This window comes from Silurus meridionalis, chromosome 7 (assembly GCF_014805685.1).
Source record: "Silurus meridionalis isolate SWU-2019-XX chromosome 7, ASM1480568v1, whole genome shotgun sequence".
Taxonomy (NCBI): domain Eukaryota; kingdom Metazoa; phylum Chordata; class Actinopteri; order Siluriformes; family Siluridae; genus Silurus; species Silurus meridionalis.
In genome coordinates this window covers 28253852-28266999 of record NC_060890.1, presented here as the reverse complement: position 1 = coordinate 28266999, position 13148 = coordinate 28253852, and the positions used below count along the sequence as shown (strand labels likewise).

General features: G+C 47.4%; 1 protein-coding gene across 3 annotated transcripts in view; it reads right to left on the bottom strand.

The window, feature by feature from the left end:
- Window positions 1–13148, bottom strand: part of LOC124388393 (protein sidekick-2-like) — a 263177-nt gene that overhangs the window by 63169 nt on the left and 186860 nt on the right. For all 3 annotated transcript variants that reach the window (XM_046852961.1, XM_046852959.1, XM_046852960.1), the window contains exon 13: window positions 49–225. In XM_046852961.1, coding sequence (XP_046708917.1) covers window positions 49–225 — 177 coding nt within the window. The remainder of the gene's footprint in view (window positions 1–48; window positions 226–13148) is intronic.

Below are 13148 nucleotides of genomic sequence, written 5' to 3'. Positions count from 1 at the left end.
TGATCAGATTATCTCTCACAAACATACAGTAAATGATGATGTATGTACCTGACTTTCAGGTGAGCAGTGTGGGAGTCATTTCCTCCAAGTGATGTCACTCTGCAGGTGTAGGTTCCGATGTCACCTGACCACGTCTGTGAGATGTGCAACGTACCATTAGTGTCCAGCCGTAGCCGTGGTGACGACCTTGGGTTAATTACCTGACCATCCTTCTCCCACAAAAACCTGAATATGCGCACACACAAACACACAATAATAATAATAGTAATAGTAATAATAATAATAATAATAATAATAATAATAATAATAATAATAATAATAATCTTCTGCTTCTTCTTTTGGGTGCCACAGCGGATCATCCGTCTCCATACCCCCTGTCCTCTACATCTGCCTCTTTCACACCAACTAACTCCATGTCTTCCCTCACCACATCCATAAACCTCCTCCTTGGCCTTCCTCTTTTCCTCCTTCCTGGTGTCTCCATCCTCAGCATTCTCCTACTGATATACCCCATGTCCCCCCTCTGCACATGTCCAAACCATCTCAATCTCACCTTCCTCACCTTGTCTCCAAAACGTCCTACATGCGCTGTCCCTCTAATAAACTAATTTCTAATCCTGTCCATTGTCGTCACTCCCAACAAAAACCTACTCTTCTATCACAAATCACTCCTGCTATCACTTTTCTCCACCCACTCCATCCTACCTGCACTCTTTTCTTCACTTCTCTAACACACTCTCATAGGGTGTGGGTACGAGAGTATAGTGTGGCGTATAGTACAGGGTAGGGTACGAGAGTACAGTGTGGTGTATAGTATATGGTAGGGTACGAGAGTATAGTGTGGTGTATAGTACAGGGTAGGGTATGAGAGTACAGTGTGGTGTATAGTACAGGGTAGGGTACGGGAGTATAGTGTGGTGTATAGTATGGGGTAGGGTACGAGAGTATAGTGTGGTGTATAGTACGGGGTAGGGTACGAGAGTATAGTGTGGTGTATAGTACGGGGTAGGGTACGAGAGTATAGTGTGGTGTATAGTACGGGGTAGGGTACGAGAGTATAGTGTGGTGTATAGTACAGGGTAGGGTATGAGAGTACAGTGTGGTGTATAGTACGGGGTAGGGTACGAGTATAGTGTGGTGTATAGTACGGGGTAGGGTACGAGTATAGTGTGGTGAGTGTGGTGTATAGTACGGGGTAGGGTGCGAGTATAGTGTGGTGAGTGTGGTGTATAGTACGGGGTAGGGTACGAGAGTATAGTGTGGTGTATAGTACGGGGTAGGGTACGAGAGTATAGTGTGGTGTATAGTATGGGGTATGGTACGAGAGTATAGTGTGGTGTATATTACAGGTTAGGGTACGAGAGTATAGTGTGGTGTATAGTATAGGGTATATTCCACCTCAAGCGGACACAGACACTGCAGTATGGGACTTACATGAGACACTAACGCAACACCAAACACAGCATCTGGACGCTGCGCTCATTGCGGTAGGAGATTTTAACAGTGCCAACCTCAAGCGCGCACTACCGAACTTTTATCAGCACATCACCTGCCCCACCAGGGGCGAAAGAAAACTGGACCACTGCTATACAACATTCAAGAACAGCTACAAGGCACAACCACGTCCACCGTTTGGGAAATCGGACCATGCCGCCATCTTCTGTGCAATATCGCCATCTTCATGTGCAATATCAACCGGAAATACATGCAAGTAGGGCTGGGCGATATGGCCTAAAAAAAAAATTCCCTGATTTTTTCACAAAAAATCCGATTTGCGATTTAAATCGATTTTTTCCCCCCCTGCTAAAAATCAACCTGCATATGACAAAGAAAATGTTCAAAAAAAAGTTTCAACTTTATTAAATGGGTTCAAGTGCAATCAGAAACAATAAGCCATTGTAAATTGTGAAAATAGAACGTAACATAACATAAAATGAGCAAACCTACAAAGAAAAATATTTTATGAGTGTTTAAATGTGGAACATGATTGAAAATGCACCTGAGGTTTTGAGTGATTTTGCCTTTACTTTTCTCCAAAACTCCACAGTAAAATGACTTGAAAATTAACAATAAATTTCAAGTAATAGACAGGGACACTGTAAATTAGAAGTATTTGAAAGATTGAGCAAACCTATAAAGAAAAATATTTTATGAGTTTTTGAATTCAGAACATGGTTAAAAAATGCAGTGATGATTGGAGTGATTTTGCCTTTACTTAAAAACTCCACAGAAAAATAAGTTGAAATGTGAAATAAGAATATAATAGACAGGGAGTTTCTAAATAAGAATTATTTAAAAGATTGAGCAAACCTCAAAAAAATGTTTTATGAGTGTTTGATTGTGGTGATTTAAATGCTCTGATTGTTCTGTTTCTTAACGGAAACGCGGTTCTGAAGCGTCTTTACAGATATTTTGACCGCTCCCACCACCCGTACCGGAAGTGTACGATTAGACGCGCAACACTAAACAAAGTGCGGCTGCTTAACCGTGTATTTTCAGGATGCGGCTGCTTAAGCACAGTCTTGTGCTGCCGCTGTCTTGTTCACTTCGTAGGGCCCTACATCTCTCCCACTCGACAGCATGCCTCTGTTTGAGGTGCTGCAGTAAATTGGTGGTACTGCTACCTTTGCTTGCTCGCTGCCATGTTATTTGTGTATCTCTATGGCAAACTCGCGCGGGGGAGTTCGTTCGAAATTATGGGAGCCCAGAGTGGAGCGTCGGCGGACATTAAAGAGAAAACCGATTTTTATTAAAACATATCGATGTAAACTACACATTCGAGTTAATCGATAAAATCGATTTATCACCCAGCCCTACATGCAATATTACGTGCAATACATGCAATACCACCTGTGTGCAATACAACCTGCAATACGTACTTTCCCTCATCTGTATTTATACATTGTGTTGTGTATATACTTGTATTTTATAGTATGTCTTATTCGTCTATTCTTTTATAAATTTGCATTTATTTTTTTATTTTTTCATGCTGCTGTAACGAAGAAATCTCCCCACTGTGGGACGAATAAAGGCTTATCTTATCTTATCTTATCTTATCTTATCTTATCTTATCTTATCTTATCTTATCTTCCTCATGCCTGTTTACAAACAAAGGCTGGAACAGGAAGCTCCGGTTCAGAGGTAGGTTCACGCTGGACTGACCAATCGGTGGCCGCTCTGCAGGACGCTTTGGATGACGCAGACTGGGACATGTTTCGGCACAGCTCTGATGACGTCAACATGTTTACGGAAGTGGTTGTGGGATTCATCGGGAAACTAGCGGATGATATGGTGCAAAAACCACTATCAGAACGTTTCCCAACCAGAAGCCATGGGTGGATAAAACTATCCGCGACGCTCTGAGATCCCGCTCCGCTGCCTACAACACGGGGCTCGCCACCAGGGACATGGATGAATACAAGGCTGCGTGTTACAGTGTTCGCAGAGCGGTGAAGGATGCAAAGCGGCGTTACGGGAGGAAACTAGAGTCACAGTTCCAACAAGGTGGCTCTAGGAGCCTGTGGCAGGGACTAAGGACAATAACAGACTATAGAACACCATCTTCCAGAATGGTGGATGCGGACGCTTATCTGGCAGACGAGGCTGCAGCTAACCACGCTAGCGGCGCTAGCAGCACAACCAGCGTGCACGCCGAGAGAGCCGGAGAGGTAAACACATTCACCATCTCGAAACATGACATGAGGAGGGCATTCAAGAGAGTGAATACCAGGAAGGCAGCAGGACCAGAATGCATCACAGGTCGGGTTCTGAAAGCCTGCGCTGACCAGCTAGCACCGGTGTTCACTGAGATATTCAACCTCTCACTGAAACAGTCTGTTGTCCCCTCATGTTTCAAACAGTCCACCATTGTTCCTGTCCCGAAGAAACCCCAGCCTGCCTGCCTTAATGACTATCGCCCTGTAGCCATGGCCTCAGTAGTCATGAAGTGCTTCGAGAGACTGGTCAGAGACTTCATCACTGCATCACTACCGAACACACTGGACCCATTACAGTTTGCGTACCGTGAGAACCGTTTGACTGAGGACGCAATTGCACATCGCCACACTACAATCAGCCACCTGGACCAAAAAAACGGGAATTACACAAAGATGCTGTTTGTGGACTACAGCTCAGCATTTAACACTATAATTCCCTCCACACTCACCTCTAAGTTGGAGGTCCTGGGACTCAGCCTGCCGCTGTATCAATGGATCTCTAACTTCCTGACTGGCAGACCACAAGCTGTATGGGTGGGAAAACACACCTCATCCACCCTCACCCTCAGCACTGGAGCTCCCCAGGGTTGTGTTCTGAGACCCCTGCTGTACTCACTGTACACGTATGACTGTGTGGCCACTTCCAACTCCACCACCATCATCAAGTTTGCTGACGACACTGTTGTGGTGGGCCGGATCTCCAACAACGATGAGACGGCCTACCTTCAGGAGGTTAAAAACCTGGAGAGATGGTGCCAGGTGAACAACCTTCTCCTGAACGTCAGCAAGACAAAGGAGTTGATCGTGGACTTCAGCACGAAGCAGGAGCGGTCATAACAACCACTTAACATCAACGGGACCCCAGTGGAGAGAGTGGACAGTTTCCGGTACCTTGGTGTTCACATCACACAGGACCTGTCTTGGTCCTGTCACATCAACACCCTGGTGAAGAAGGCCCGGCAGCATCTGTACCACCTGAGACGCTTAAGGGACTTTAAACTACCCTCTCAGGTGCTAAAGACTTTTTACACCTGCACCATTGAGAGCGTTCTGACGGGTAGCATCACTTCCTGGTTCGGGAACAGCACCATGCAGGACAGGCGAGCCCTCCAGAGGGTGGTGCGTCCACACCGAGCTCCCTAACCTGCAGGACATCTACAGCACGCGGTGCTGTCCCAATAATGAACTCTTTTCTCTGTTGCGTTCTGGGAAACGCTTCCGCTCCCTGAAAGCGAACACAGAGAGAATGAGGAGGAGCTTCTTCCCGCAGGCCATTCGGAGTTTAAACCAGGAAACACCCAGGATCTAAAAAAACTGGCCCACTCTCTCCATCATCAGAACTTTTTTCCCTGCACATATCACACTTTTCGTGCTACGACACTTTAGACACTGGACTTGCACAGCACAGTGCACTTTACATTTCATATTTTTTATATTCTTATATTTTATACCACACTACTCCGCACAAGGACACTTTACACCACACCTTACTGCAAACGGACACTTATGGACACTTTACACCAAACCAGACCGCACACGGACACTTTATGGACAATCAAAACCATGCATAACTTGTTTACTGTTGTTTACTGTTTACTGTTTAACTGTTGTCAGGGATCCACCTGCCACGCCCCCTTTGGTGGCTCTCTATGCCTCCACTCTCCATAGAGCTCCAGGTTTAACCACGCACACCTGGAGCTCATCATCACTCATGCCTCCACTCTCTCTGAAGCTCCAGGTTTAACGAGGCACACCTGAAGCTCATCACTCCACTCCTACATAAACCCCTCACTCACATTCACTCCCCGTTCGTTATTGTTTATGTTTGACTTTCCGTACTACATGTTTTGGCGTTCCGGTTTTCATGCAGGACTTCTCTCATCCGTTTCATCCGGACTACAGAATCCCGTACCGGCGGCGCTTTCCCTCCCTGTGCATCTCGGGTCAGCTACGCTTCTCCCAATGCGCTACTCGGACTATCTCTCCCAACCGTAGGACTGCCGTGTGCTTGTGCTTGTGTGTGTGTGTGCGTGTGCGTGTCTGTGTGTGTGTGTGTATGCTCGTATCTCTCTCTCTCTCCCTCACACGTGCATTAAAGCCCAAGCGAGCTGTACTCCGGCTTCCGCCTTCTGTTTCGCTCGCACTCTGACAGAATAACGAACCTCCTGAAAGGGATATAATTTACAAAAAAAAAAAAAAAAAAATGATTGGGTTGCTGCCGTGGTCCCAGCGCGATCCAAACCTCGGATGGAGGATTCGCTGTGCCACGATGAAGCGACGGTCAAGCTCCGCCTCTGGAAACACCCGGAAGCACGCAGCCGATTCATCCTCGCCGGCTCGGGAACGTGCAAGCACAGCCGCGCCACGCCCCCCCGCGAGTCTTATGGAATTCCCAGCTCGCTTTTCCGGCGATATGGCGGAGTGGAGCGTTTTTGTTTGGAGCGTGGATAAATATATGAGCTTCTATCCCTCCTCTTACACCACCGAAACAGCTAAAATCAGGCTCCATATCTCCCTCTTGTCTGGAGACTCTCTCTCTCTTGCCAGTAAGCTGTGGAGCGCGTTCGGAGGGGATTTCCGTTCGTGTACTCATTTCATTGAGCTTCTCATGGGGATGTTCGGGATGAATCCGGCGTATCTGTGGTGCAACCCTCTCGATTCTGAGCAGGTTCCACCCCAGGGTTTCCAGGAGGACTTTTTCCCGCTCCAGAGTCCTGAAGAGAGCTCCGTTCCGCTCCAGAGTCCTGAAGAGAGCTCCGTTCCGCTCCAGAGTCCTGAAGAGAGCTCCGTTCCGCTCCAGAGTCCTGAAGAGCTCCGTTCCGCTCAGAGTCCTGAAGAGAGCTCCGTTCCGACCCAGAGTCCTGAAGAGAGCTCGGCTTCGTCCCAGGACCTCCAGGAGAGCTCGGCTTCGCCCCAGGACCTCCAGGAGAGCTCGGCTTCGCCCCAGGACCTCCACGAGAGCTCGGCTTCGCCCCAGGACCTCCAGGAGAGCGTAGCTCCGCCCCAGGACCTCCAGGAGAGCTCAGCTCCGTTCCAGGTCGTCCAGGAGAGCTCAGTTCCGTTCCAGGTCGTCCAGGAAAGCGCAGCTCTGCCCCAGGACCACCACGAGAGCGCAGCTCTGCCCCAGGACCACCACGAGAGCTCAGCTTCGCCCAAGGACCTCCAGGAGAGCCCAGTTCTGATCCAGGACCTCCAGGAGAGCTCAGTTCCGCTCCAGGACTCCCAGGAGAGCTCAGCTCCGCTCCAATGTGTCCCTGAGAGCACCTCTCCGCTCCAGTATGTCCCTGGGAGCACCTCTCAGCTCCAAGATCTCCAAGCGAGCTCAGTTCCACGCCAAGGTCTCCCGGCGAGCTCTGTTCCGCTTCAGGACCTCCAGGACAGCTCCTTTCCACCCCGGAGCTTCCCAGTGCACTCAACTCAGACTCAAGGCCGCGAAAAGGTCGTCGTACCGCCGCCCGGACGCGAAAGGGACGTCGTACCGCCGCCTCACGGTCTCCCCGAAGGCGACGGCCCGCCTCAAGGTCTCCCCGAAGGCGACGGCCCGCCTCACGGTCTCCCCGAAGGCGACGGCCCGCCTCAAGGTCTCCCAGGCGGCGGCCCGCCTCAGGTCTCCCAGGCGGCAGCCCGCCTCACGGTCTCCCCGAAGGCGACGGCCCGCCTCACGGCCTCCCCGAAGATGACGGCTCGCCTCACGGTCTCCCGGAAGGCGACGGCTCGCCTCACGGTCTCCCCGAGGGCAACGGCTTGCTTCACGGTCACCCAGAAGGCGACAGCTTGCCTCACTGTTTCTCTGGAGGTGAGGCCACGTCACAGGGTTCCTCTCCCGGTGAAGCCACGTCGCAGAGCTTCTCTCTGCCCCAGAGCATCCCTGAGAGCTCCTCTCCGGTCCACAGCGTCTCCGAGAGCTCCTCTCTGCTCCACAGCGTCTCCGAGCTCCTCTCTGCTCCACAGCGTCTCCGAGCTCCTCTCTGCTCCACAGCGTCTCCGAGAGCTCCTCTCTGCTCCACAGCGTCTCCGAGAGCTCCTCTCTGCTCCACAGCGTCTCCGAGAGCTCCTCTCTGCTCCACAGCGTCTCCGAGAGCTCCTCTCTGCTCCACAGCGTCTCTGAGAGCTCCTCTCCGCTCCACAGAGTATCAGAGAGCCCCTCTCTGCTTCAGCACGTCCCGCCTCCAAGCTCCTCTGATGGCGATGTCTTGCCTCCGTGTGACTCCGAGGGCGACGTCACGCCTTTGAGCTCCTCCAAAGACGACGTCACGCCTCTAAACTCCTCCTTTGACGACGTCTCGCTCCCGAGCTTCCTGGAAGGCGACGTCTCGCCCCAGAGCTCCTCCTTCGATGATGTCTCGCTCCCGAGCTTCCTGGAAGGCGACGTCTCGCCCCAGAGCTCCTCCTTTGACGATGTCTCGCTCCCGGGCTTCCTGAAAGGCGACATCTCGCCCCAGGGCTCCTCCTTCGACGACGTCTCGCCTCAGGGCTCCTCCGATGGCGACGTCTCGCCTCCGGGCTCCTTCGATGGCGACGTCTCGCCTCCGGGCTCCTTCGATGGCGACGTCTCGCCTCCGGGCTCCTCCGATGGCGGTGTCCAGCCTCCGGGCTCCTCCGATAGCGGCGTCGAAGGAGCAGAAGGAGCAGAAGGATGTGAACGGGTAACATAATATTGCTATAACTATAAACAGAGAACGGGTATATATACAATGGTGAGCAGCAATACAAAAAAGAGCAGTGTGCAAATAAACAAAGGTTTGTGTAAACAGTCCGTGCAATAACAAAGTGTGGGGTGAGAAATGATCAGTGTCTTGGTGAGCATAAGTTTTTGTTCAGAGAGTCCATTAGCCAAGTGACAAATTGTGAGGTGTGGGGGGAAATGTGGTAGTGTATCAGTGAGTGTCAGAGTTCACTAAAGTATAGTGTGTATCGTGTGGTGTATAGTATAGGGTAGGGTACGAGAGTATAGTGTGGTGTATAGTATAGGGTAGAGTACGAGTATAGTGTGGTGTATAGTATAGGGTAGAGTACGAGAGTATAGTGTGGTGTATAGTATGGGGTAGGGTATGAGAGTATAGTGTGGTGTATAGTATGGGGTAGGGTATGAGAGTATAGTGTGGTGTATAGTATGGGGTAGGGTATGAGAGTATAGTGTGGTGTATAGTATAGGGTAGAGTACGAGAGTATAGTGTGGTGTATAGTATGGGGTAGGGTATGAGAGTATAGTGTGGTGTATAGTATGGGGTAGGGTATGAGTATAGTGTGGTGTATAGTATGGGGTAGGGTATGAGAGTATAGTGTGGTGTATAGTATGGGGTAGGGTATGAGAGTATAGTGTGGTGTATAGTATAGGGTAGGGTACGAGAGTATAGTGAGGTGTATAGTATAGGGTAGGGTACGAGAGTACAGTGTGGTGTATAGTATAGGGTAGGGTACGAAAGTATAGTGAGGTGTATAGTATGGGGTAGGGTACGAGAGTATAGTGTGGTGTACAGTATAGGGTAGGGTACGAGAGTATAGTGTGGTGTTTAATCACGTTTAATCACGTTGTTCATGCAGACGTCAGTTCCTGTTTCCTGTTGTTGAACTGTTCACCGGGAATTGTGTTTGTATCGGCGTTTTAAATTTTTTATAGTTAGTTTTTTCTCACTTTTCTCGCTTTAAAATATCAAAATATCGTTTTGATTTCCTGCATCCTTCACTTTCCGTTGGCTCCGTCTCGACTATTTTTGCTGTCGGAAGAGCGCTTTTTTTCCTGTCTGAGGGTTTGAAAGCAGTGAGTGAAGGACATTCACCAGAACTACGAACACACACTACAGTAATCACATTAAGGGTACGTAATTTCTCTACTATGGCGAACATCCAGTTCACTCAGTGTGTGAAGTGTGACATGTTTAGTCAGTCTTTCTCCGTTGTTAGCGATAATTTTATCTGTGAGAAGTGTAAGCTAGTTTGCTCTTTGACGGAGAAGATCTTAGCATTAGAGGAGCGCATCCAGAGTCTAGAGAGAAGTAGTGAGTGTGAGAGCAGTCCAAGTTCTGCAGGGGAAAGTCTGGATGCCCTAGGTGAAGGTACTATTCCCCCGACTCTGGCATTAGAGCCCTCGCAGCGGGGCGAATGGGTGACGACTTGGCGGCATACTCGCAAAGCCAAAGCTAACGCTAAGGCTCGCCCACAGGAGCACCATTCCTCTCCGCTTCGCGTGTCCAACAGGTTTGCTCTCCTCAGTGAAGCACCCGCTGAGAAACCTGAAAGAGCTCTGGTTTTAGGAGACTCCATTCTGAGGCACGTGAAATTAGCTAGACCTTTAGGGGCACCAGCAGCACAGGTTATGTGTATACCAGGAGCCAGGGCGCCGGACATAGCAGGTCAGCTTAGATTCTTAGGAAAGCACAGGTTCTCTAAGATAGTTTTTCACACAGGAGCTAATGATATACGCCTTCGACAGTCAGAGGTTACTAAGAGTAATATTATAGAGGTGTGTAAATTAGCGAAGGCAATGTCCGATGCTGTAGTATGCTCTGGCCCCACCCAATGCGACGTGGCGATGTAGCCTACAGCAGGTTATGGTCGCTGAACTGCTGGATGTCCGAGTGGTGCTCCAAAAACAATGTCATTAACAATTCGTTAATAATTGGAGCATTTTTGAGGGCAAGGCTGGCCTGTTAGGGCAGGACGGTGTCCATCCCACCCGGGAAGGTGCTGCTCTCATTTCTTGTAGTATAGGTAATAGTCTCAGAACAGCACTAGTTAACAAGTGACTGTCTAAAGCCAAGGCCAGGGAGCAGACAGACAGGCTAAACCGACCGTCTGCTAGCTGCACAGAGTCGTCACTCAGGATCCACCATATTGAGACTGTGTCTGTCCCCCGAGCAAAACCAAAATATAGGAATTATCAGAAAGTCTGTTTAAGTAACCTGATTAACATTAAATTAAATAGGACTGAACGCACAGCCAGCACCTCTGATCTAAAAATAGGATTGTTGAATATTAGATCTCTCACGCCAAAAGCGCTGACTATAAACGAAATTATTACCGACCAGGAGTTTAATATAATGTGTTTGACAGAAACGTGGATTAAATCGAATGAATATGTAGCATTAAATGAAGCGAGTCCTCCTGGATATAGTTACATACACCAACCCCGTCTAAATGGCAGAGGAGGTGGAGTAGCAGCTATTTATTATAATAATCTAAACGTCACACAAAAGACTAAACAAAAATGTAAAACATTTGAAGTTCTTTACACCAACATAAAATATTCAGTGTCCGAAAGCAGGTCAAGTCAGTTAATTCCACTAATTATTATTTATAGACCCCCAGGGCCCTACTCTGATTTTCTGATAGAATTTGCAGATTTTATTACAAATCTAGCTACTTCTTTAGACAAAGCATTAATTGTTGGAGACTTTAATATTCATTTTGATAATCAGGAAGACTCCTTAGGAGCAGCAGTTGTGTCCATTCTAGATTCAGTCGGAATTAATCAGAATGTTATAGGACCCACTCATAGTGGAGACACACTCTCGATTTGTTAACATTTGGATTAAAAATAAAAAACTTAGTCATAATTCCACAGTCTAAAGCTATTTCAGACCATTATCTAATCTCGTTTAAAATTTGCCTAAGTCATTGCATTTCTACGTCACCACGTTACCGTGTTAGCGTACTTTCACGTCAGCTACAGCAGCGCGTTTATTAATAATCTTCCGAAATTACGATATTAGATAGATCTCCGTCAGACCCCGCAGAGCTCGACTGGGCCACTGAACATCTAGAAACAACGTTACGTTACACTCTAGATGATGTAGCTCCCCTTAAGACCAAAATGATCAGGGAGAAAAAATTAGCACAGTGGTATAATGATCATACGCGCACCTTAAAACAGAACACTCGAAAATTAGAACGTCAATGGCGTCAAACAAAATTAACAGTATTTTGAATAGCATGGAAGGAGAGCCTCCTAAATTATAGAAAATCTCTTAGTGCTGCCAGATCAGCATATTTCTCCACCCTCATAGAAAATAACAAGCATAATCCTAGATTTTTATTCAGCACGGTAGCAAAATTAACAGGGAATAAAAGCACTGCGCTAACATGCACACCATCAATAGGTAGTAATGATTTCATGAACTTTTTTAATAATAAAATTGAAAACATCAGGCAAGAAATCCAGACGGTTAATATAAATCCAAATTATTTTACAAGTAACCCTGTAGACAGCAGTGTAAGTATAACGGACAATCAACTACAAAGCTTCACTACTATTCATGAGAATGACTTAATTTCATTAATCTCCTCATCAAAATCATCAACCTGCATTCTCGATCCCTTGCCTACTAGTTTCTTTAAACAGATAACTCCAGAGGTAATCAAACCTGTTTTAAAAATAATTAACTCTTCCATTAGCACTGGTTATGTACCTAAATCCTTCAAACTGGCAGTTATCCACCCCCTTATTAAGAAACCTGACCTTGACCCATGTCAGTTGTCCAACTACAGACCTATATCAAATCTCCCCTTTATATCCAAAATTTTAGAAAAGGTTGTAGCACAGCAGTTATGCTCACACCTACTCATGAATAACATTTTTGAAATGTATCAGTCAGGATTTCGGCCTCATCATAGCACAGAGACGGCGCTAGTTAAGGTGGTAAATGACCTGTTATTGGCCTCTGATCAGGGTTTTGTCTCCTTACTTGTTTTGCTCGACCTTAGTGCAGCTTTTGACACCATTGATCACACTATACTGCTTGCTAGACTTGAGAACGTTGTAGGGATAAAGGGAACAGCTCTCTCTTGGCTCAGGTCTTATTTGACTGATCGCTATCAGTTTGTGGATGTAAATGGTGAGTTCTCCACACTCTATGAGGTAAAGTTTGGTGTTCCTCAAGGATCTGTCTTGGGCCCACTGCTTTTCTCTTTATTTATGCTGTCTCTTGGTGAAATCATTCATAAACATGGGATTCGCTTCCATTGCTATGCTGATGACACACAGCTGTATATTTCAGCAAAGCCAGATGAGAGATCAGCTTAACAATGTTGAGAAGTGTGTAAAGGACATTAGACAGTGGATGCTTAATAACTCTCTTCTGCTCAACTCAGATAAGACGAAAGTACTTTTACTAGGACCACATGCAGCTAGAAGTAAACTTTCCGATTACGTAGCATCTCTGGATGGTGTTTCTGTTTCAGCATGTACGGCTGTCAAAGACCTTGGTGTGATTATTGACCTGAGTCTTTCCTTTGAGTCTCACGTGAATAATATCACCAGGATCGCCTTCTTTCACCTTAGAAATATTGCTAAGATTAGAAATATGATGTCGTTACAGGATGCAGAAAAACTAGTTCATGCTTTTGTTACTTCTAGATTAGACTACTGTAACACTTTACTGTCTGGGTGTGCGAGTAAGTGCATAAATAAGCTTCAGTTAGTCCAGAATGCAG